General features: G+C 41.6%; 3 protein-coding genes and 1 long non-coding RNA gene across 7 annotated transcripts; 1 reads left to right on the forward strand and 3 right to left on the reverse strand.

The window, feature by feature from the left end:
- Nucleotides 1-542: 542 nt before the first annotated feature.
- On the reverse strand, nucleotides 543-23013 carry LOC115736128 (sister chromatid cohesion protein PDS5 homolog C-like). Of its 2 annotated transcripts, none has more exons than XM_030667648.1 (14): nucleotides 23000-23013; nucleotides 8802-9023; nucleotides 6537-6740; nucleotides 6233-6414; nucleotides 5213-5339; nucleotides 4939-5136; nucleotides 2956-3774; nucleotides 2738-2845; nucleotides 2294-2367; nucleotides 2114-2165; nucleotides 1867-1953; nucleotides 1745-1788; nucleotides 1484-1546; nucleotides 543-1411 (listed from the first exon to the last, which is right to left on the reverse strand). In XM_030667648.1, the coding sequence occupies exons 2-14, from the start codon at nucleotides 8895-8897 to the stop codon at nucleotides 916-918; spliced, it is 2550 nt and encodes an 849-aa protein (XP_030523508.1). In that variant the 5' UTR covers nucleotides 8898-9023; nucleotides 23000-23013; the 3' UTR covers nucleotides 543-915. The 2 variants fall into 2 exon arrangements, with proteins under 2 accessions (XP_030523508.1, XP_048133535.1); XM_048277578.1 differs by lacking the exon at nucleotides 23000-23013 and having other exon boundaries at nucleotides 2956-3066; nucleotides 3193-3774; nucleotides 8802-9261.
- LOC125314700 lies at nucleotides 7229-8781 on the reverse strand. Its single transcript, XR_007198128.1, has 2 exons — nucleotides 7789-8781; nucleotides 7229-7744 (listed from the first exon to the last, which is right to left on the reverse strand). It is a non-coding gene; the product is annotated as an uncharacterized LOC125314700 (long non-coding RNA).
- On the forward strand, nucleotides 13384-16253 carry LOC115736134 (stromal cell-derived factor 2-like protein). The gene is made up of 6 exons (XM_030667658.2): nucleotides 13384-13839; nucleotides 14377-14517; nucleotides 14606-14746; nucleotides 15374-15423; nucleotides 15502-15631; nucleotides 15988-16253. Exons 1-6 carry the CDS (start codon nucleotides 13735-13737, stop codon nucleotides 16069-16071), a joined length of 651 nt encoding a protein of 216 aa, XP_030523518.1. The 5' UTR covers nucleotides 13384-13734; the 3' UTR covers nucleotides 16072-16253.
- On the reverse strand, nucleotides 19976-23488 carry LOC115736131 (U-box domain-containing protein 12-like). Of its 3 annotated transcripts, none has more exons than XR_004014856.2 (3): nucleotides 22649-23488; nucleotides 20400-21927; nucleotides 19976-20239 (listed from the first exon to the last, which is right to left on the reverse strand). XR_004014856.2 is itself a non-coding variant. In XM_030667654.2 (3 exons), exons 1-2 carry the CDS (start codon nucleotides 23257-23259, stop codon nucleotides 20994-20996), a joined length of 1545 nt encoding a protein of 514 aa, XP_030523514.1. In that variant the 5' UTR covers nucleotides 23260-23488; the 3' UTR covers nucleotides 19976-20239; nucleotides 20976-20993. The 3 variants fall into 3 exon arrangements, 2 of the variants coding, with proteins under 2 accessions (XP_030523514.1, XP_030523515.1); XM_030667654.2 differs by having other exon boundaries at nucleotides 20976-21927; XM_030667655.2 differs by having other exon boundaries at nucleotides 20965-21927.
- Nucleotides 23489-24102: the final 614 nt, after the last annotated feature.

A 24102-nucleotide genomic window follows, 5' to 3' on the forward strand; every position in this document is an offset into this window, starting at 1 on the left:
TTAGAACATGTCTTCGATAGACTAGCAAAAAGCACAAAGTTGTTCGAGTCGCCTGCAGATCATAGGATGAACGCCTACGCACCGTCAAACTCATTTGCCTGATGTCCCCGTCAAACTCATTTGCCCGATGTCCCGGAAACAAGAATCTAACCACGACTTGGCTATGCTGAAGAAAAAAATTGGGAGGCAAAAGAAACGAGATTGGAATCGGAAAGAGGTTTAAGCCTGAGATTATTGCCAGGTACACTATTCAGAACCCAAATGGACACTTCAAAGCACACTTCCAGCAGCAAGGTGGCTGGTTTGCATTCCAAGCTAATGTCGGAAAAGCCGACATGAATAATGTTGCCACCAAGAGGTAATGGCAAAAGCATACCGACCGCATGCGCTACATCTCATGGGCTTTGTATGACCGAAAGGTAAGACAGGTGACATCAAATAACTCAAACTTGGTCATCGAAATAATTCGTCACTACACAACCACTTTCCATGTAAAGAACAGCCGAGATGGGTGGAAAAACTACATGAAAGACAGGCAATTTAACATGAAGATATCCTAACATTAACATTCTGATTCTTTACAACTATTGCCAACATTCTGCTACTATTTGGACAAAGCAACCTAGCACAACTTAATGTTGATTTTCTACATCTTTACAATGAAACACCAAGAATATAGAAGGAGACTAAATAACGCCGACAACCACTATGGACTAACGCTATCAGTAAATATAACCATGCCACGGTGCAGACCATGGATTCCACATCATGGCGAATCTCTACAAAATGGTTTTCTTCTTTTGGGCTACAGATTGCAGATGTTGCATTTCCACTAACACAAAGTGAAGGAAGAGAGGATAGAGAAGAGCACGAACAGCTTCAAAAACTAACACATTCAGAGGCAGCTGCTAAGGATTAAGCACCTCTTTGTCGTTTTTTCCCTGACTTTGACCCAATTCCTGGTACTGATGGGACCGACTTCTCTTCGTTAGTTTCAGTTTCTGCAGAATCCACCGAGTCATTGTCCATGATTCTATCTTCCACCTTCAATAAACCAGACTTTATCTTGTCAGATCCGTTAGACTTCAACTTCTCAGGCTTTCCACTACTATCGAGTTCACTGCCCTTAGAAGCAAACTTTGAGCCTTTCTTAGATTTTGTGGTCTCAGAGGATTCTTCCCCGGAATTTGTTGCAACATGGGGCATGCTGGGGTCTTCATCCTTGAGTTTGCCAGTCTTAGTCGTCTTACTCAATGCAACACTGCCAGATTTAGAACCATTTTCACTGGTGCGATCCTTAGATTTACCAATACCATCTTTCTCGAACTTGCCATCAGAATTACTACCTCCCTTAGACTTTCTGCCAAATTTTGTGGAACCAGTATTGGATTTGCTAGAGGAAGCATCAACCCTGGCAATTATAAATCCAAATTCATTAGAAGTAGTGTTACAATAGAAAGGGCTCAGACAAAGACATACTCACTTCTTCGCTGAAGTTTCCATCTTCCCTCCCTTCATTTTTGCCCTCTTCTTCAGAGGCCTAGTCCTAATAGTCAAAACAAATGAGAAATTAGAGACGACCTCACCGGATGTCAAGAAATCGGGAATAAGAAGAAGAGATGAGACCAAACGCACATAAATGATTTTCTTAGATTGCAAATGAGGGATGTTATAGAACATATAAATTTGCTTGGCTTGTAAACTAATGATTCAAGACAATAAAGTGCTAACAGAAAACACATACAATTCAGGAGAAGTATCAGGACTTCTGCCATCGCCTTCTTGGCCCTGTCCACAAAAAACATCATGTCAAATCCAGATGAAGAGATCCATGATGAGATTTAACCACACAGGCAAATTGCACACCTGATACGATACAGAGTTGCCTTCAACGAACTCCCACTTTTGCTTTTTGAGATTTAATATCTCTTGATCACCATCAGTGTATAAAACCTGTGTATAAAATGGAATCCGTTACATTTCAAGCAGATAAAAACGCTGTTCATATGTGAAAGAAGTGAATGCTGTTCATATGTGAAAGAAGTGAACAGGCACAAGGTGCATTTAAAAAAAAATAGAGAAAATAGAGCTCAACATCCTTCTCATGTCTTACCTTATGTCTCTTTCTAACAGGGTCAAAAGAATCCACAACACCTTCATAGAATCTGAAACATTTCCACCAAATAAAAAGCAGAAAAAGCTATTGAGTGTTACTCAAATGATAGCTACGCAGATAACTTTCATATATTTCTTTCTCTCTCGAGAAAGCATAAATTAAGAGATCTGGTCTTACGCTCGATCTTGAGGCCACCACACTTTGATTTTGCTACCAACCAGGTCCTCGCCATATTCTTTCGCATCAGATACCTGATAATCAACCAGTAGACATCTAACTTTAAAAGGTAAGACACTAGTTCCAAGGATTATGCTGAAGGAACTACAGCAAATGATAGCTATCTCCAAAATTTTAAGTTGCAGTCCTACAGTTTAATCATCAAAACAGAAGATGATGCATTGTCATCTCCATATCTGCATTTTTTTCTGAATGCACCGCGATAGAACTAATAGAAAAATCAGTTACATCGAAACCAAAAGGTGAAAATGGGTTAGGGTGAGGAATGACATTCTCCAAAAGTAATTAATACATCTCCAAATATCCAAATCAAAAACTTATGATGAGAAGTCTCAAGAAGATGCAAAGAAAATCAAAATAAAATACACATGAGAACCCACACACCTCTTTTCCCAGAGTGCGCTTCCTCTTTGAACCATCCTTAGGAGTCTCATGAGATTTTTCATCAGCTCCGCCAGCTTTCATGGCTGACTTTGGTGAAGCAGCAGCTTCCTACACAATGTCAAACCAACCTTCACCATTCTTAAAATCGAGAATACCAATCACAAAAAAACAACAGAGAGAATATTCAAGTTGATAAAAAGTCTGTTGTCATCACTTACAGCGGATTTTCTTAAATCCTTTTCAGAGGCCACTTTCCTTTTTGCAACCCCTTTCTTATCCCCTGAACGCTTTGTGGAAGATCCATCCTCCATATTGGTGCTCACAGAAACCTTCTTAGAAGAATTCTTTAGTGATTTTGCCACTACATCACTCGTAGCAGCATTTTCCTTCCGCAATATTTTTAGGGTAATTCCAGTTTTAATATCCTCAGATGATCCCAGGGAAGTATTTCTTCCCGTGTTCGAATGTGGTTTTACTTCCTTATCACTAGTTCGTTCATTTTTAGATATGTCAGCAGCAGGACCTGTGACCTCCTTAGCTAATTCTTGTTTCTTCCGCCGTCCACCTTTTCTGGGACGACTCTCATCAGGCTGACCTTCATTTTGGTATGGGAAAGCAACACTCATGGATTCATCTCCAGCAGGTTTTGGTGAAGAAGGGTTAGCGGCAGTTTCCTTTTCACTTTCTGAAGGCGAATATTCTGCAGGTGAGTTGTCATGGGGCAAATCAGGAATTGTTTGGGAACCGTCAGGAGTTACATTTGATTTTGTACTTGAACCAGGTTTCCTTCCTCTTCCCTTCTTCTTTTTCCCCAGCTTGCTTTCTTTCTTAGCTACATTCGCACTATTCAACTTGACTATGTTTTCATTGCTTGATGCTTTAGTGACTTTAGGTGGACTACTGCGGTGAGCATCCTCCGGCCTTCTATTGGAGATAGAGTCCAATCCTGCTTTTTGCGTGGCACCATTACTGATCACCGATTTTGGAGATCTTCCAGAAACAAGACCGACTTGATGAGAAGCCTTTTCTTTATTCACCTAACCATGTATAGGTTCAAAAAATACTCAAAATTATCTTCAGTCGCAGTGTTAGCCAGATAAACCAAAACAACAGAAAATGACACTCAATAACATAACAAAGAAATGTGTAAAGCACTCGTGCATAAAAGAAATAAACAGAATGAGGCATTAAAGGCAAGGTTTAGGAAGAGGTTTAGGCAGCGTTTGGCCAGAAATCCTTTGGGTTTGGTATATCCAATACATGTTGGTGAAATGAATGGATATAAAGCAGAATAAAGACATATCATATCCAACTAATATTCGATGGAATCAAAGAAAAGTTGAAATTGAAAACAACAAATCTCTACAGAGAGAGGGAGGGAGGGAAGGAGATCTTTCAGCACTCGCTGCATTTGAACAGCTAACCACCGCAGTGGACAACATCATCAGATGCCACGGCTGGCACCAGGTGCTCTGAGGAGAATCAAAAAGCGAGATCTCAGATGAAGAGAAACACACAGGTGAGAGAGGGAGCACCACGAGGGGCGGTGGCTTCACCGACGGCGACCACTTCACAATGGTCTGCTGAGAACATAGACCTCCGAGAGGGGTTCCTCGTCCCCACACAGCAAACTGCCAGGGGGGGAGGGAGAGAGACAGAGAGAGAGAGAGAGAGAGAGGGTGGCGACCTTCTCATGGTATTCATCAATCTCTCTCAGCAGCAAAGTCTTATTTTTGTTATTGTCTGATTTTAAAAGATTTTCCTGACAGGAAACCAATCCAGGTTTATCGCACCCCTCTAGTACGATCATTATACCTGTATATATCCCGTCCACAGAAACCATTAAACACCAGATTAGACAAATATTCCACCCACCAAACTCAGCCTTAGGATATTAGCGAATGGCCAGGATAGCCTTTTTCAACCTGCTATTGTAAGATAATGAAAAACCATGGGATCCTAATTGCACTAACGCTCCTCTGCAAACAACTTTCTTCTCTAGATCATACATACTTAGACACAATAAGTTCGATCAATCAGGAACCCCTATGCCAGGACATAATGAATAGAGAATACACTCTTTATACTTTACGCACAAGTACTCTAAGCAATAGTCATCTAGAATAACGAGATACGATGAATTAGATTCAGAGTTGATATATAATAGAGATAAAAGGAAATTTGAGTGACCTGGGGCATACCTTATGTTTGCTTGCAGCATGGTTGTTATTCTCTTCAACTGCAGCACTTGCCTCTTGATACATTGAAGTAATCACATTACTGTACTCATCTATAGAAGTTCCAAGGGCTTTCAATGCCTGGTAAAAGTAAGGCTGCAGCTTGGATGCACAGTTCTTTAGTACCATCTCTCCCAATTTTCTAGCAATAGGTAGAACTTCCTGAAAAAACAAATACAGAATTAGATGAAGAGAAAAAACTACATGCATAGTGTTCTCTATAGTAGGGACAATTGACCTTGTTATCACTCTTTACACTATCTAAGACGGGCGAGAGCAGATCTGGAGAAACATCTTCACTTTCATCAATGATGAGGGTCATTATTGTTTCCATTGATTGGAAGACATGTTCTGGGTGGTAGTCCCTGAAATTGTCCATCAGAAACCATTAATGCAAACTACATGGAAACACGTGCATATCGTCATACGCAGAAGAAAACCGCATGTAACTTCAAAATGTCAGCAAAATCAAAGATAAAGGAACTCCATAGTTGCAAGTACTTTCACATAACTAACAAGCCATTCAGAATACTCATTACGGATAGAAACATGCTCAGATAGATGTGTAAATTCGCAAAGAGAGACCCTAAACAATGACCTAACTAAATGAAAACTAGAGAAAGCAAATACATTGTACATCTCTAGGTAGGTCAGAAACAATGTGACTGTCAATGTACAAGGCCAAATCATTAGATATAAAACGCAAATCTCCACCATTATTTTCAACTAAAAGGTTTTTTAAAATTAGCAGTGAAGAATCCCATCGTTTTTCTTTCTTTATAAGACAGAAATGAAAAGAATGGAGAAGGAAGCTAAAAAATAGGAAGAGCTGCCACTATTGTTTCTAAGCTGTCATTGGACAAAACCCCTTTGTTGAACTACCCAAAACGACACAATAACCCTTAAATTTCCAAGAAAAAATCACACGCGCGCTTATCTAATAGGGAGCACAAGTGCCAATCCAACTCTTTCAATGTCATTCACAAAATGGCATGTCTAGAAGTGGATTGTTATTGTCTTAAAATAAGAGCTTCCACCCCACCATATCACTCTGCAGCCACATATTGCATCGCAGAAGCACGTCCACAATATCAACAATAATCTCACACAAACGCACGCGTGCATACGTATAACATGTATCTGATAAAACCCCGGTGGGCAGAACAACAACCAGCTTACAAGAGTTACTTTTCGGTGAATAAGAAAAATAAATGAGTTTTCCTTGTCAAGATGAGCGATCAACTGAGTTTTATTTTACCTTATTGAGTTAAGAAGATGCTGGAACATTTCGACAACCAAAGCATCACATTCAAGGTCCAACATCACGACACACGATCTGACTTTGGCAACAGTTTCAAGGATTGAGGCCCTCCTTGTGTAAGATCTGCTAGACTTGTCATACAATTTCTCAAACGAGGATACAATCAACTGAAAAACTTCCTGCATAATAGCATTGTGCAAAAGCAAACACCATCATAAACACATAGGAACTATAACAGATCGTACTAGTAGAACTCACAATTAAAGGAGCCCATAGCATAAAATCAATAGGTTCAAGCCACCTTCATTAGATCATCTTCATAGGGAGCTTCAGGAGCAGTAATTCGGGTAATTTCACTGATGCATGAGGCGGTTGCAACTCTAACATCAGCATCAGAATGCCTAAAAAGCTGATCAGCTACTAATGCCTTCAGGGATGGAGAAAGAGCATCTAGCATAGATGGGGTTGGCGATTGTTCCACTCTAGATAAACAATTTTCAAGCTCCTAAATTCATTAAGGAGACAAACAAAGTTAACAACAATTTTAGAGATATTCATAGAGAAAGTACTTGGGAAGTTCAAGATCCCAAAGCATTGATAATGCAGTTATCAATTTCAATGAAAATGCTAGTTCCTGACATGCTAGACGAATTATGTAATATCACAGGGAAATATCATGAGCATTTCAATGGACCTAAATTCTCTCCAATATATCCATACTTATGCTAGAGAATTTATACTTGAGTAATAATACTCTCCCTGCACTGATTAGTAGCAATTTTGGTGCATTTTTAGTATTGGTATGCAGGAGATCCAAACATTCAAACTCAATTTGACTAAAAACGGTCACAGAAACTGGTATTGAGGGGAAATATCATGCTTTCAAACCGATTTTGAATTTTTCCCAATTTTCTTCACATACAATCATAAAACAGCCAACTCCTATATTGTGACAATAAGCAGTGCGAACTTCTGTTTTTGACATGTTATTTTCTGGTTCATCCAATAACAAACTAGTTAGACACGACCATTTCTAGATAAGCAAGCATTCATAAAGTCCTAACGAAGAACACTTCTTATATAAAGTGGAAACATCTCTCCACTCAAGATTCCAACATCCACAAGCTTAGTTTCTTTTCTTCAAGCAGCAGGTGATGCCCTCGAAGCCAGGCTCTTGACACATCACTGACAACATGTGCTCCTTTTCACGTTATCAAAGCAGTAAGCATTTCTAAGGACTACATGCCACTAAATTCAACACAACAAGTAATATACTGTTATAGTGTCTCACAAGACCCATTATTTCTTGACTGGTTTAAACTGTTCTGTTATAATGCATTTGCAGTCTACAGGAAAATATATATGCACTTTGGACAATGATTAGAGCAGAACAGATGCATGCATTCTCATATTGCACAAACCATGGATGGAAGAAAAACGCGCCGATCCCAACAAAGAAATTCGTAACAATAGCTACCCGACAATAATGTAATAAACAAAGACTGTGAGCTATAAAGACAGCTAATATTATGTTATATTAGTAACTTTGTCACACTCAACAGCTTCCCAGGAGTTTCAACTTCAATGCAGATTTAACCAACGCCTGATGAATTTTGTACCATCATTTTTTAATCTCAAAGTATCAACTGGATATTGCATTAAGCAAACATCATGATCCTTAAACCTTATCCACGCACGTAACAACATATCGGTTCAAGAGAAAATCAGCATTCTCAAGCATTTCCTAAACAATACAATGAAGCCTATCTTTGCATTGCAGATCTTAACTAAAGATTAACTATTCCCCAGTTTCCATCTACACTGAATGAAAAGAGATGATTGATGGTCCAAGATAGAAGTCCACAACCTTCAATTTCGTATAATGCAAATTATAAATATTGAGTCAGCAAGCATCCACACACATATCCTGAGAAGCAAAGAAATGCAATTGACAGGCCAAGGATATTCCAGTTCCCTCCTCCTGTACAAAGTCATCTCATACAGAATCAACCTCCATATCTTGCGCCTTCAAACATCAGCATTAAGAGGAAATCCTCACTGAACATATGACTCGGATGCTGATTATATCCCCACAAGCACCAATATCCATTCACCATAACCAATGCAGTAAAGACAAATTCGAATCCCATTAAACCAATTCTTCTGTAAGTCAGCAGCTTTCACTTAAGACATTCATGCTCTGATGCACAAGCTCCGATCTTTATTCTTAATGCACGCAGATACACAGGTTATACGCGGAAATTCTCAAGTGGTGGACCACCGATCGCAAAAAAAAATCAAATCCTCTCTACTCAATCAACTGGAGAACTCTGAAGCTCTCTCGTCAAGGAAGCAATTTACGATCGAAACAACTGGATGCCACTTCCACTTAGCATGACCGAGACAGAATAGAAATTAACCGTACGACAGAGGCATGCAAAGTACTCTGACCAATCTCGAAACCCACATAGGAAAAGAGATACCCCACAAAATCCTCACAGGCCCCTCATCGCAGACAACAGAAAAACCGAAACTTTTTCCCGGAAAACAAACCGAATTCACTCGCCTCAAGAAGCGGCATGAGCTCATCAACCGAAGACGGTGGCTCCAGGAGCTCAGTCCCCGCCTTCACGAGCTGCTCCTGCAACTCCTTATCCGACATCGCACCGCGAACCCCCCCGGACAAAACTCCGTATCCCCAGATCTGGCAGAGCCTCACTCACCCGCGTCGAACCCACCGCTCGACATGGGAAGGAGGAGGAGAGGAGGGGAAGAGGGTAGAAAAATCCTCACTGGGAAGAGGGGGAGAGGAACTAGGGTTCTTCGGGAGAGGAAAGGGAGTGGGTGGACTTGGGACTTGGGAAATGAGGCAAATAGCAGTGTTAACTAAGGTGGGACGAAGCTACAAAGGGTAAAAGAGAAAACGGGAGACGATGAAGCAGGAGGGAGTAATTAGATTTGTCGGGGGTGTCCAGTCCGCCATGTCTTTCGATTTCCGCGGAGGTTTCTTTCGATTTGGCTTTTGAAAGAGCGAATCCAGTAGGGTGCGGACTTGGCGGGGTTTTATGGAATGGAGTTGAATTTGGGGGCTCAGACCCGCCCGTTTCGAATCAACGCTCTCGTCATGGGAGGCCGTGTGGCAAGCTTGGGTCGCGAGTCCATCGACACCCATCTCACCATCTAGAATATAACTATTCGTAACTGTCGAATCACAAAAACATAAATCTCAATCGTTACATGGAAGCTTTCTAAGTTTTCTAAGTTTTCGTATGTAATATAGACACTACGAATGAGTCGCCTTTGATTCTCTCATTGTAAATGTCATCTTATGGAAGATGGAAAAACGCCGGACTAGCTAAGATCGAGCCGCATAATTTATTCAACGAAACGATGCGTTATGATATCATCAGTTATTGAATAGGGCTCGCTCTGTTTAAAGGATCACTTACAAGTTTCACATCACTTAACAAAATGATTCTATTGGCATTACTTGAAAGGTTCCGAAGATTAACAGAGATTCACGGATCCCTTTACTTAATATTCTTTCGTCCAATCAGTTATATGAGCATTTTCTCGGTTAACAAATTAAGCGGATATTTAAATATGCGCTTTAAATGTGTATACATAAGAGGTCATTAAAAGTCCTTAATATGTCTATTTCAATGATTTAGACCATAGAAAATCTCAATTTTGTGTGGTCGTGTCGTATCTATCCAAAACTATTGTTCATACCATAAAATAAAAAAATAAAAAAACCCTCAAATTGGAATGCATATGTTACGTTTACACAAAATTAATTTTCATGTCACAAAAAACTCAAACCGATATACTAGTGCGGAATTTATGCAAAATTAATTTCCTCACCTTACAAAAAAATCCCAAACTAGTAAATCGATCTACCATTAGCTTTCGTTCAACGTCCCGTTCATTTTCTTCAAATTTGGCTTCATCGAAATATGCCATTTAGGAGACCCGCTTACATTGGATTTCCACACCGAGTGGCCAATCATGCAAGTTATTTGCCACATGTGTTTTCACATAATTAATATTATAAGGATATTGCGCATAATCTAATGGAGAGCAGCTTTACCGTATGATATATCGATTCGAAAATTTTTGGGATATAAAGATTTATGGGATATATTCGGTAGAAGTCCTAAAACTTGTCACGAAAGTGCAATTAAGTCCTAAAACTTACAAAAAATGCAATCAAGTCATAAAACTTGTCAAATTAGTGCAATGGAGTCCTTCCATTAACATCGTCAATTTGTCTAATGGAAAATGCTGACACAGCATTTATAAATTAATTTTTCTATCCCGTATGGCATTTTTTATTATTTTCTTTTTAACTCTTATTAAAAAAAATTATAAAAAAACTAAAATATTAGATTTAAAAAGCTAAAACGGAAGGAAAAAAAAAAAGAGCGGGGCCTCGCTAGTGAGGCGTTGCCCTCGCCGCCTATAGCCGGAGGGGCCGATAGAGGTCGCCGACCCTGGGCGAGGGTGGCTGCCACTCACCGGCCCCAAGCAAGGGCTGTCGAGGCTCACCCAAATCTGAGGGCCGGCTCCCCTCAAGAAATGGGCGGCAAAAATGACTGACCAGTAGTGGGGATGATGGTAACGATTTCTCCGAGCTTAAGCTTGCGCAAGATGGTGGTCTTATTAGTAGCATCCGGACCCACCACCAAATGTTTAGCCGGCTCTTTGCCAAGAAGGAGATGAGGATTCTAATGGTGGGTGAACATGGGAAACTATGGGTTGAGAACAGCTAGCCTTATCTTTTTTCTCTCTTCTTTCTCTTTTTTACACACTTTCTTCTTCAACCTCTTTCACGGAGGGCAGGGTTTGAGCTAGATTTCTCCCTCCCCTCCTCTTTCTCATAAACTATTTTGATTCTCTATTTCATTTTTCTTGCTTTCGGCCCGTTTGAATGCTTTTCTCTTCCAAATTAGTATAGATTTGGAAGCTTGTTTCTCTCTTTTTTGGGGAGATTTCTAGTCCAATCTAGGTTAGATTTGGAATTTTCTATTGGTATGCTTTCGGGGTTTCGCTTTCTTCAGCTTTTGTCGGTGAACAAATCCAGTTTTAAAGGAAATCGGAGGAGTTTTGTGAAGTTTTCGCTCTTACAAGTGTGAAATCTATGCTCGTTCAATCTTTTTACTCTGATCGATAATGGTGTTGGGAATGCCAAATCTAAAAGTGCATAGCGAAAAGGTAAAGCCATAGCAATAGATGGAGATCTAGGTGTGTGCTCGTTACTAAGGATGGATTCGGTGATCGGTCACCAATTTTGATGTGAAGAAGTCATAGATTTGCTCTTTAGGCGTGCGACCCATAATTGTGTTCTGATGATTTCCCTTATTATCTGAAACTTTGTTTTGAAGTTGTTTTGGAGTTGTTTTGGTTTGCGGTTGATCTATGATGTATCTTTCTTGTATCTCAAGAAAATGAATGAAATGTTATTTTGGAAAAAAAAAAAACTTCGTAAACATAAACCCCATGGTCCCAAACGCTCTAGCTCACCCCAAAATAATCACTTCGCAACAACGCGCCACCAACAAAAATCACAAGTATTAAAATAGAAATTGATCTCACCAAACAATATGAACCGATCCCGACAACAAACATTCAAACAAACATGTTGATCTAAACCAAATAAACCCAAAAGAGCTACGATCCGATGATTAGCGGAATAGGCCACACAAAGCTCAATGAAACAACGACAAATTTGCAATATAGCCGACTACTTCAATATATCCGGCGTCGTCTAGGGGCGAGGGATGATCATCGGCCCGAGGGAAGGGTTGGCCTTAACCAAATATGGGAGAGCATCGCTCGGGACTAGAGAGTGGCAGCCACCCTCCCCTAGGGCCTGCGACCTCTTCCAGCCCCTTTGGCGATAGGTAGAGGCAATCGCGCCTCACCGGTGAGGCCTTCCCCCTCCCTTTTTTTTTTTCTTTTGTTTTAGCTTTTTAAATTTAATATTTTCATCTTTTTTTAATTTTAAATTTGATTTAAATGAGAATTGAAATGAAAATAATAAAAAAAAATGCTATGTAGGATAAAGAAATTGATTTAAAAATGCCAAGTCAATATTTTCTGTTAGATAAATTGACGGTATTAACGGAAAGACTTGATTGGACAAATTTAACAAGTGTTAAGACTCGATTGCACTTTTTTATAAGTTTTAGGATTCAATTACATTTTCGTGACAAGTTTTAGGACTTTTAGTGAAAACATTCCAAGATTTATTTAATGTAAATATGGCACGGTAAACCAATTTGAAACTTCTCGTGACATGAAATTTAATCTGAAATAAATACCACGCGAGTTTATCAATTTAGAGTTTGTAAGTGTATTTAACCATTCAATTGGGGCCAAATTTTTTTTTTAAATTTCAAATTAGAGCTTGAAGTACTCTCATTTTCCGAAATAAGGTGAAATGAATGTTATTTCAAATAAGTGCCTAAAATGACATAACGGTTTCAAATAAGAACGGCCATATAATGTCAAAAAAGGGCTTGGCTTAAAGGGTATTTTCAATTTTAATTTTTTCAATTTTTTTATTTTTTTAAAAAAATTGAAAAAAAAAGAACACACGGGGGACGCGGCCCTCCCCAAGATCTAGGAGAGGGCCCAACCTCGCTCTAGTCGACGGGGTCGTCTGCCATTGCCGAGGCATCGACGACCTCGTGGGCCTTCTCCGACACGCCACCCGAGGTGGGCGATTGCCATAGGCCCGAGGGCCCCTCTCGCCCACGTGTGTTTGTCTTTTAATTTTAAAAAAAAGGAAAAAAGAAAAACAAAAGAGAAAATAAATAAATAAAGATGAAATGTGGAAAATACCCTTGAAATGAGGCTTTTATGAGATTTTATGTCCATTTTAAATCTTTATTTAAAATAAAATTTATTTCATATCATTTTTTAAGAAAATAATTATATTTCAAATTTTTATTTAAATAAAGTCCATTTCAAACTAATTGTGAAATCATAGGGGAGAGGGCCCGTTATTTTGACCAAAGACTTCAATCCCAGGAAGCAACATGACTTCCTCCTCTGGCAGCCGTCCACGCCATCCATCCTCCACGTGTAAATCTCTCATTGGCTGTCTCAACGTCACCGTTTAGCTCTTGCTCCTCTCTCCTCTCTCCTTCTCTATCGTCCTCCTCCTGTACCTCTCTCCTCTGTTCATCCTCCGAGCAGGTTAATCCAGAAAGCACACACCACCACCATACGCGATCAACGCTCCAAACCCTAATTCCCCTCGAAATCATCATCGAACCTCGCCCCTCGGCTCGTTCGCTCTGGATAGAACCGTGGCTCCTTCAGGAGCTCCGACAGTCTCTCGCAGAAGACCCAATCCCCAATCTTCTTCTTCTTCTTCTGCTCCGTCGTCGGCGGCTGCACCGACTCCTACGAGGATCATCTACAGAGAGTCCAGAACGAAATCGGGCTTCCCGTTTTGGCAGCAGAACTGGTTCATCGTCTTGCTGTTCGTGATGGCGATCGGGTTCTTCGGTCTCGCTCTGTTCCTCTTCCTCGGGCTCGATTTCGATCAGGGCTCGCCTTCCCCTTCTTACGCCGCTTCATCGGAAGGCGTCGAGGTAATGCCCGAACGTTTGTTCTCCTTTCTGGGGTCTGGGGATTGTTTGCTTGCTGAGATGAGATTCAATGGAACTGAAAGTTTAGATCTTGACATGTTCGAGAAATGTGAAATAGTTCACGCTGACGGAATTTGACTACTATGCTTGAATGAGTATTCGTTTTCACTCCTATGTTATTGGCTTCCTGTAAAGATGCAACAGGATGGAAATTGCTTTAGAAATGTAGACGAACAAGCATAGATTAGAGGGGGGATACATCGAATTTTATCTAGTTAGTTTCCTGATGGGGTAGTCCTAGCTTTCTGCAGTGGTGGAAATGATTTTTCTGTTTTTGATCTTAATCACGTGGACGCTGCTCGTTCTTTTTTCCATTCTATGAATGAAGAGGAACCAGCAAGTAAGTGATGCTCCGATGCTTATTTTGTTAGTTTCAAATGGGTGGTTTAGGCTATAGGAAGAGGTTGATTGGGGATCCAAATTTTTGTGGAATCAAATTTGTTTTTTGGTTAGTGTTTGCTAATTCTAAATCTTTGGCAGATAACATATGGGTCAGTTCTCAAGCTAATGCACGAGAAGACAAAATATCGGCTTCATTCCCATGATGTACCTTACGGTTCCGGCAGTGGGCAGCAGTCTGTCACTGGCTTTTCTGGTGTTGAGGATGCCAATAGCTACTGGGTAGACCAATCTTTCTGTTTGTTCGATAGTTGATTTTGTTCTGCGGTACATATAATTTGAGTTATGTCATGATCTATCCCTTATGCAGATTGTTAGGCCTCAGCCAGGTACATCAGCTAAACAAGGAGATCCAATCAAAAGTGGGACAATCATTAGGTTGCAACACATGAGGACTAGAAAGTGGTTGCATAGCCACTTGCATGCATCTCCAATAACAGGGAACCTAGAGGTTAGTGCTTATCTTGGCCCTTGAAGAAGCTCTCTACATTCCTCCTGAAAAAAAAGAAATATTTATATTAAAAACAGCAGCTTGTTGTGTTTTCCTGATATTGTTCTATCTCGTGTTCTCATTCAATTGAAGTTTTCTCCTTTTAATCTTATTCACAAAGCTATAATTTGCTAGAGCCTCGCATGGTAGCCAAGGGAACTAGCTTGAAGGTGCTTGTTTGCTTGGGTATATAGAGGTGGAGGATACCGTTCTATTTTCTGTCAATGACCTTGTGGTGGTCCTTCTAGTGTGATGATAAGTGCTGTTCCATTCTCTTAAGGTCGTATTCGATTTGTCTAAGTGACATAAGTACAATTTATCTCGAGGAAAGTTCATTGAGCAAGTAGTCTCGTCAGCGAGAGTTTTTCTCAAAGTTATTCATAATCTGTCTGAACCTTGGCCATTCATTTTTTTCCTACTCACCTTTTACTGGTTGTTATGTTTTGGCAGATATTTCTCGGATCACGCTGTTTGTGCTTAATTTTCCATTTATGTACAACTGACACGGGAGTTAATTGATGTACCTTGAGACAGTTAAACTGGTAGACGTGGGGTTTCTTATAATGAGAATTTTTCTGGTTGGCATAGGTCAGTTGCTTTGGAGGAGAGACTGAATCCGATACTGGTGATTATTGGAGGTAGGACCAAGGAAAGTTTTTCTACGACCTTTAATCTCCATGTGCTTAGGATTTTGAAATGACGGACATATTCTGCAGGCTTATGATTGAAGGTACTGGGAAAACTTGGAAGCAAGAACAGAGGATTCGACTCCAACATGTGGATACTAGTGGCTATTTACACAGTCACGACAAGAAATACCAGCGTATTGCTGGGGGCCAGCAGGAGGTAAGAATGGAATGGCATAATTTCCCTTTATTTCGTATTCTTCCACGCTACATGATGGAAACTGAGACATCTCACAACATGTGGAATGCAACACAGAAGCACTTTCATATAAAAAAAAATGATTCAGCTATGCTATGCTGCTTTCCTGGCTTGTGGTTGGATATAACATGTCTCGGCAGGAGTGGAGTATTGTATGGCCACCTGTCTTTGAATAAAAGTTCAACCTACTCAAAAATTTATTCCTCCTTGTGTGCATGCTTGGTCGAGATGGGCATTAACTGTTTGAAAGTTTACTTTCATGGGATGCTCTCTTTCTACAAAATGATTTGTTGAGCAACATTGGTTCATTTCTGCAGGTATGTGGTGTCCGAGAAAAGCGACCCGACAACATTTGGTTGGCAGCAGAAGGTGTTTATCTTCCAGTTACGGAAAGCAAATAGAGCACTTCCATCAAGCCGACGCATATTGTAGGACTCTCACTTGAGCAATGCGTTGACATCTTAGGAATAGGTGGGATGGGCTTAAGACTTGTGCTCGTATACTCGCAGGTGCCTTCCTTCTATAATAGCAATTGTAGACTTAAGCTCCTTAAACAAAGACCATCTCGGAGATTATACTTGAATTACTCTATCATCGATTTTGGTTGATGCATGTGACCATGTTGCTCGATTATCATGGCTGTACGCAAATGGGAGTGAAGAAATGGTGCATTGTGTTTGTGTGGGGCTTCATGAAGTAACGGCAGGCCACGGGCCATTTTGAGCGCTCTTTATTTCACTTAGGTGGACCTTTGCTGTTCATCGTGGGACTGGGACGTAGAAGTGTAAAACGTTGTCTGTATACACCCTGCTGCAGGTGGGCGAGGACAGCGCTTGTAATCACTCGGGTTTCGACACTTTCCGTGGTACAAGAAAGCCGATTTTCTTGCAGAAGTTTTTCTTGGTTGTTCGAAATCCATACCGACTCTGTCCTCATTAATCAAATGTTTATTGATTGTAAAACATGATTAAGTCAGATAAAAGATGGTTATAATTCAGATTAAAAAATTTTATATGAAGTGTAGGATAAAGATGAATACGATTTTTCAAGTCCATGGTATACGCTGCCCCTTGCATGAGGAGCACCATCACAGCAGCCACCACCGACCATCGTGTGGTTATTGTCATGTTCGACCTCAGCCAGTGAAGATCACTGGCCAATCGATTGTCATGTTGGCCAACCGATCGTGCCAAAGTTTCCCGATCAATGTCTCTACCTTCACCCATATATTTGGTGTGATGGTGAAGCTTTAATTCATTGTCCTCGCCGGATTGACAATGGCGGTGGGGAAGGCAGCGGCAACACCAACGTCGGGTTGATGACAATAGCGCAAAAATGGAGAGGATGGAGAGAAGAATTCCCGTTATGTTCGGACATTTTCCCAACACAATGTAAGGAACTACAAAATGTCATTATTATCCGACCAGATCTTTTTCTATATCACGAAAAGGTCCGAATGACCAAATGGAGCCAAACACAGGTCTCTTTCATATTTAAGAGGAAGTTTCGTTGCAAAAAAGCTCACAAAGTGAAAAACAATTGGACACATCTGCCATGGACTCCTCCTTAGCCTTCAAGCTCTCGATAAACAGGACCACAACGTCACAAAGGCATCAGTCAAACACTTAAAGTTTAGGTCCCTTTCATTACACCTTGTTGGTCACGAGTCCTCATCAAAGATCTTCCTTTGTAATTTTTGGTTTTTCCGGTCTCCAGTTGAGTAAAGTGACTGTCGTGAAGCCAATGATAAATGCATAATTGGGGGCGGCTCCAAAACAGTAAAGGCCAAAAAGAGTTAAACAAAATTGAGATAGATGGTATGGAATGATGACTCGCTATCGGAATCGTGGGTGCCGTAGAGCTTCTCACAAAAGTATATAAAAGTGCGTTGTCCACTACCCTACGGTCCAGCTGAACCTTGGAGGGTTGGCTATGCAGGATGAGCAACGTTAGCTGCACGGAGTACAATAGAATTCCTTCGTACGGTCATTCGGGAAGTCCCGCCGAGGAAAACTCGCAACAGATTCTTGCGAGAGCCGGAGAAGCCTGTGGAGCGCCGCATCTATAGAACTGCCCCAAAGAAGGGTTATCCCGAAAACGCTGGCCCGGTGGATCCACGAGCAGGAAAACCATATTCTCTAGGGGAAGGTCGGCGTCGTGTTCTGGCTGTCGGAGGTGTTCCCTTTTTAAATTATGCGTACTAGGTTAGGTTGCTATCTAGGTCGTGTCTCGGTCGGGGTTGACATACTTATTCAGTATATGACGCTCGTGAATAGATCTGATGCAAAATGGGCACTATTGATTACTAACCGAGGTTTGCGGGACGCATGTGCAAGTACATGTCTCTTAGCTTGAAAAGCAAGTTGCTTCTGGATATTCAATTGCAGAATCAGATGACTTCGCGAGCTCAGTGAGACTCCAGCCGAGGGAAACGGCGAGGACGGAAGACAGGTCAACAACAGAAGGTCAAGCAGCATTATACCTGTCGTTCAATCGCTTGTGTTGGTGGTGAGACATCATGTGAAGCAAAGACCACGACAGGAAGGGCTTGACATGATTCTAAACTAATCGACACCGTTCCGAAACAACGACATCCGAGAACAAAACCGAGCCGCGAAACGGAAAGAGGGCTTGCGGGATAGCATGAATAGGCAGGCCAGGACAGGCCTCATAATTTGAATCGAAACTTTGACTAAATAATAGATGATGCAACAATTATTTTCTTCAAATGTCTACCATGATTAACGCAAGGTTACAGCATCATGACCAAAGGTTGTCTCTATCTGTGCTCTTTCTGAGGCACATTAAATCGGCCTTGTCCGTTGCAGAGGCGTGTCTTGCTAGAGTCCGGGCATCTCAGAAGCCATCATTTAATACCTTTCTCCTTGGAAGTTACCTTTTTTAAGGAGGAAAGACAGCAGTACCATGGGTAGCGTACGTCTAGTATTTTAGGATTTCATAATGGAATCCTAAAGTGGGTTAAGGCGCTAGATCTCTACGCTAAAAAAAAAAGGAGCCAGTGATGGAAAAAATGGTTTCCGGCTCAATTCGTGCTGAGGACGCATTGATTCCTGAGGTTTCCTTTGGACAAGCCCTGTCGGCAGATGAGGCCACAGCACCTGTAATCTCGTTCAATCTTAAGGAAGAAAAGCAGGACCCCCCCACAACCTCATAAAGTGGACGGCCTCGGTCGGTGAGATTTGACAAAATCACATGCGCCATGCAGCGTAGGGTCCCTTGCGGTATGATTGAGGCAAGGACAACCATTTGATTTTCTGTCGCGTTTCATCAGAAATCAATGGGATTTTTTCCTGGCTTAGCTTCCGCAGCTCAAAGGTGGTCCTTTCTCTCATGACTCTTTCTTCTTGATCTTTCCGTGGACATATGCACAGATGGGAAGGCTTCCAAGAGCTTCCAGCATCAGAAACCATGTCTACTGAACAGAAATGGGCTTTTTTAACCAGCGTGTTGGCGAGCGAATGTATGCTTTTGCATGCACATGCTTTAAAGCTCGGAGAGAACAGATGCTTCTCATCGGGCATCTGTAAAAGTCGGCCATTCTTATAAATGTTTCAGGTGCGGTAAGAAAATGGGGTAGGTATGTGTGCAGTTCGACTCCCACGATCTGTAAAGAGGCAGAGTAAAGAGGAGAGTTCGAGTAGGACAGACCCCAAAAATATGAAAACTCAACTATTACAGTGCTTGATGACACCACCAACCTTTGGCCCAATAGCTTCCCGTGTATATGCATCAGATATGAGTTTCCGTGACACTTCGTAATTCATTGTACTACCTATAGATCTCAACGGTTCCTTAAAGTCTCAACCTTCCATTTGAATGTGGTCGAAATGGTTAGATGACTCGCCCCGAGAAAAGAAAGAAAAAATTCTGAAGTGGCTGCCAACGTTATAATGGAGCTGAATCTACCAACTCATGAGGACAGAAAGAGATGGGAGTGTCCCAGAATAACCTGAAGAGGACCAAGGAAACACCACAAAGCAGAACCTAACAACTTTAAATAGCAAAGATCGAAAGAGACATCCACCGGGCTCATCTACACAACCTATGATGTTGGTTCCATGACTCGGGGAGGGCCAACACAACAGTTTCCTCAATGCGATGATAAAGAAACTAGTTGCCAATTTCTTCGTAGTTAGTCGCTCGAATATACAGCCCCATGCCCCCGATATGGATGAGTTTTGAGCCAGCAGGTATGTATCTATAAACTATAATGTTAGGTGAATGTGAAGTGGAATTGTTGGTGAAGCCCTCAGGGGGCCTACATCTGAAGGAAACAAACATATAAAAAGCTACCCAGATAACACTGAAAGTTGCAGCAGCAGAACAAAAATATATACACAAAACCGAGATCACACAGTAATGATGCCGGTAACCCCTACATTAAACAGCGATAACAAGATGATCACTATGACTTAATCAGAACCACTCCCAAGAACATATTTATATACCTTGAGGGGAAGGAAACATGGGTTTATTCTTAATATCAACAAGCTCGGATTCTTCTCCTCCCACAACCAAAGCGAGAAGGGCGATTCATTTCCTACAGATCTGCAATCCGAAAATAGAAAATTCATCAGAAGACAAGGTCAATCAATGCATTAGCTAGGCACAGGGCGGTTAATTAAGAGTCATGTTAAATTAATCAAGCAAAGAGGGCACAATCGATCCATGTCCCCTTGGATGATCACAAAAAATAAAAAATTCTGACTTCCACCCTGTCAAGTGCTAATTAGATTCCATATGAAACCTTTTGTATAGTTCAGACCCACATTTGAAAAAAACAACTACAGGAATAGATTCCCATGTAAGGTCTAAAGCAGTGAATAGTCTCTATTTCCAGACAGAAGAAAATGACCGCCACCCCTTCCACTTCCAACACAAGCGAAGCCAATGAATATTAAATAGAAACAGAGCCCAGTGAGACTGTTGAAAATGACTCCCCCTTGATTGTTGGGTGTAGCGCTCCTAGTTACTTATGGACCAAAAAGTGCCCCCGAATTTCCTACATTTACATTCATACCACCAACCATGTAGTAACCCTACTTGATGGCTGTATAAGCCAGATTTGCCCAAGAAAAAAAAAAAAGAACAAACCCAGGTAGATCTGAAAGAAAAAGGTTGTAACTTTGGGCACTTCTTCCCTTCACACAAATTGAATTGATTCAGAAGAATGTGGAGCTGAAGTGAAATTAGGAAAACCAAAGACACGTTGTGAGCTCAGCTTTTTCACAGTGTAGGACATTTGGGCAATGTTTAAGACAAGGTAAACTAACTTCTAAATAACCTTTCGAAGCATCAGTTCTCAAAATGGCAAGCTCTTTGAAGTAGAACTAGCAGTGAGCGACTTGAGATGATCCGAAGGGACGAAATCTTGAGGCAAATTAGCTCTCTTGACAATCCTCCTCATGTTGCTCTGCAAACTCTGTTGAACCAATTGCTTCACCGCTTTCTTCTCCTCGCTCATCATGTCTTCATCCTCCATAGGCTCCTTCGAACCTCCATTAACACTCTGTGTAGCTGATGAAGCCCCGTATATAGGAGCAGATACTGCTGCACTCATGCTACTGCCTCCATAGCTCTCTGAAATCTGCTTCCCTTTATCCACTCTCAAACACTCCAGTATCCTCGAAGCTCTCTTCTGTGCCAATGTACTGCCAAGCAGCGTCAATTCGAGCAATGCCGATACGATTCCAGCCTCGATCATTGCCTGCCTATCACCATAAGCTTTGTGAGCCATCACCATCAAAATGTACGACGCTTTCTCTTGGCAACCTGGCGAGTCGGTCCAGTTTAATATGTCAACCAGTATAGGGAATGCATCTTTAACTCTGCTGATCGCCTTTCTGCCTTCGGGGGTAGATACAATATTGCTGAGTGTAGATAATATCCGTTCACTGATTTCCATGTCTCCCAAGGCATTCATAAGAAAAGGGACTAAATCAGTTTCGATTATTATGCAGACATTGGAGGGGAAGATCGAAAGGTTGTAGAGAGCTCTGAGAGCATCTTGCTTTGCTTGAGGGCTACTCTTGTGGTCTCTATCTATAAGGGTATTCACCAAAAAGGGGATTGCACCTGATGATCCGATGATGGGTTTGTTCGAATCTAAAGCACTCAAGCCAAGAAAATTCGCCACTATAGCTTCTGAGATTGACGGGTCTATGGTCTCCTCAGGAGATTCAATAAGCTTCAACATCTTATGAACAGCCCCTGCTTTGACAATGGCTGCCTTGTTCCTACAAATGAGTCAAAAGAGAGGAGATATATGAGTTCAGAGTCACAAACCAGTAGGAACTGGACAAATCCAAAATGCACTGAAAAACACATGTTGCTTGAGAAGCGACAAAAACTACAGTGGTGAGCAATTAGAAAAAGATAACACAATCTCTCAAATGCAGAATAATGAACTACATGAAGATGACACATGAGAACAGGGAAAACGACTCGTCAAAATACCTTCCAGAACAATTAAAAGTCATTATAAAAAACTGCGCATTTTACAGATGAAAATTGATGACACCATAGAAGATAGAGCTTAACAGAGAGCCTGAACCTGCATGTGAAAATACATCAAATTCACAAGCACATAACAGACAACATCGTGGTTGGTCAAGGTAAGAAAACGTATTTGATGGCGACACTAGAAACAGAGCTCGAACAAAGAGTTCATATCTGCAACACAAAACACGATCTAGACCGTCAAGTTGAGAATTTCACTAAAGAGCAGAGGCTGAACTGCAATCACGAAAAACAAGCAGAAAGGTTGTTCAGTAAAAAAAAAAAAACAGAACAAGATGAACACAGGCTCGTCATGAAAAATCCAGTTATGCATGCAAGAGGTGAAAAAGACTCGACTTTTTTTTCCCTGTTAATGGCAGAACAATGTGCCGAAACAGATCAAATGCAGAAATCAGGGAAGAACGATCTAACCCATTTCTAAAAATCCCAAGAACTCACATATCATTGCCAATGCCGAGATTAAGCACAGCGTAGAGGGAAGCAATCCGCGACTCGAGATCCGAAGAATCAAGCATTCCCACCAATGGCGGAATCGCTCCTAGCATCGCGAGCGTCGTCCTCGCCGCCGAGTCCTCCTTCGCAAGCAGCCTCACAGTGCGAGCACTCTCTCTCATCTTCCCCTCGCTGCCCACCTCTTCCTCCCCCTCCACATTCTGCAAATCTCTCACCACGCGCTTCAGCTTCTCCAAGACCTCCACCTTCTTCCTCGTCTCCACGTCGCTCTCCTGCCTCTCGTGGATCTCCGCCAGCTGGAGCAAGTCGATGAGCTTCTCCGACTTGGACACGAACGTCGCTAGGGTTCTGGGCCGCGGCGGGTCGGGGTCCGACTTTGGGGGGTCCGGGGGGGTCTCGGGGGCCCTGCGGTGGCGGTGGCGGCGGCGGGAGGAGAAGGAGCCGCCGCCGCAGCGAACGGCGTCAAGGAGGCGGCGGCGGAGGGCAGAGGCGGAGAACGAGGGCCAGGGGCGGCTCGAGGCGGTGGCGGTGGAGGTGGAGGCGCGGTTGAGGAGGAGGGAGCCGATGTCATTGCCCTGTGGGCAGGCTTTGGCCATCTTCTGCGAGGTGGAAGCAATCCCGGGGAGCTACATTTCACGGGAGACGGGTATTAGCGTGGATGTACGCGCGTCATGCTTCACATCCGGAGATGGGTTCGTCGTTTTCTTTATTAAAATTCGGAACTTGGGAGGAAGTAGGATGAGGGAGTCGGTCACTGCGCTTCACGGCTCGAGATAGAGAGAGAAAGAGAGGAGAGAGAGAGACTTTTCTCCTTCTGCTTCTCCTTCGTCGTCTTCGTTTCGTGTGCGGTTTTTTTATAGGTGTCAAAGCGTGCAGACAGCAGAGGGAGAGAGAGCGCGACTTGCGAAGTAAGTTTCTGACATTTATATTAACGGGCATTTTTTTTCTAATAACGAAATTGATTTTGTTTATTTTTATTTTGTTTTCCTTTTATTTTGGGCCTATTATTATTATTATTATTATTATTATTATTCCAGTCGTATTAAAAAAAGAGATATTCAATTTAACGTAATTTAATTTTTCAAAATACTGATTATGTAGGATATAAGCAGTGTTGTTGCACGGCCTAATTCTCTAAAAAAAAAAATCCTCAATTTTAAGTCTAATTTCAAATCTATCTAGAATTTTTTTTTTGTTCAAATAAAATTCTCAAACTTTTAATCGATTCTCGAATCCATCCATTTATCCAAAATCGCATCGTTTTGTATCAATATTAGGGAGGGTGGGCCAAAAGGTTTCGGACTTTATCAACACCCTCTTTGTATGGAACAACAACAGTCTCCTGACCACGTTAATCTTGAAGAAACTAATGGCGATTTCTGGACGATTGGACATAGTTTGTATTACAATGATAGTTGATGATTTTTATTCATAGCATA

The sequence above is a fragment of the Rhodamnia argentea genome, chromosome 4 (genome assembly GCF_020921035.1).
Source record: "Rhodamnia argentea isolate NSW1041297 chromosome 4, ASM2092103v1, whole genome shotgun sequence".
Classification (NCBI taxonomy): Eukaryota; Viridiplantae; Streptophyta; class Magnoliopsida; order Myrtales; family Myrtaceae; genus Rhodamnia; species Rhodamnia argentea.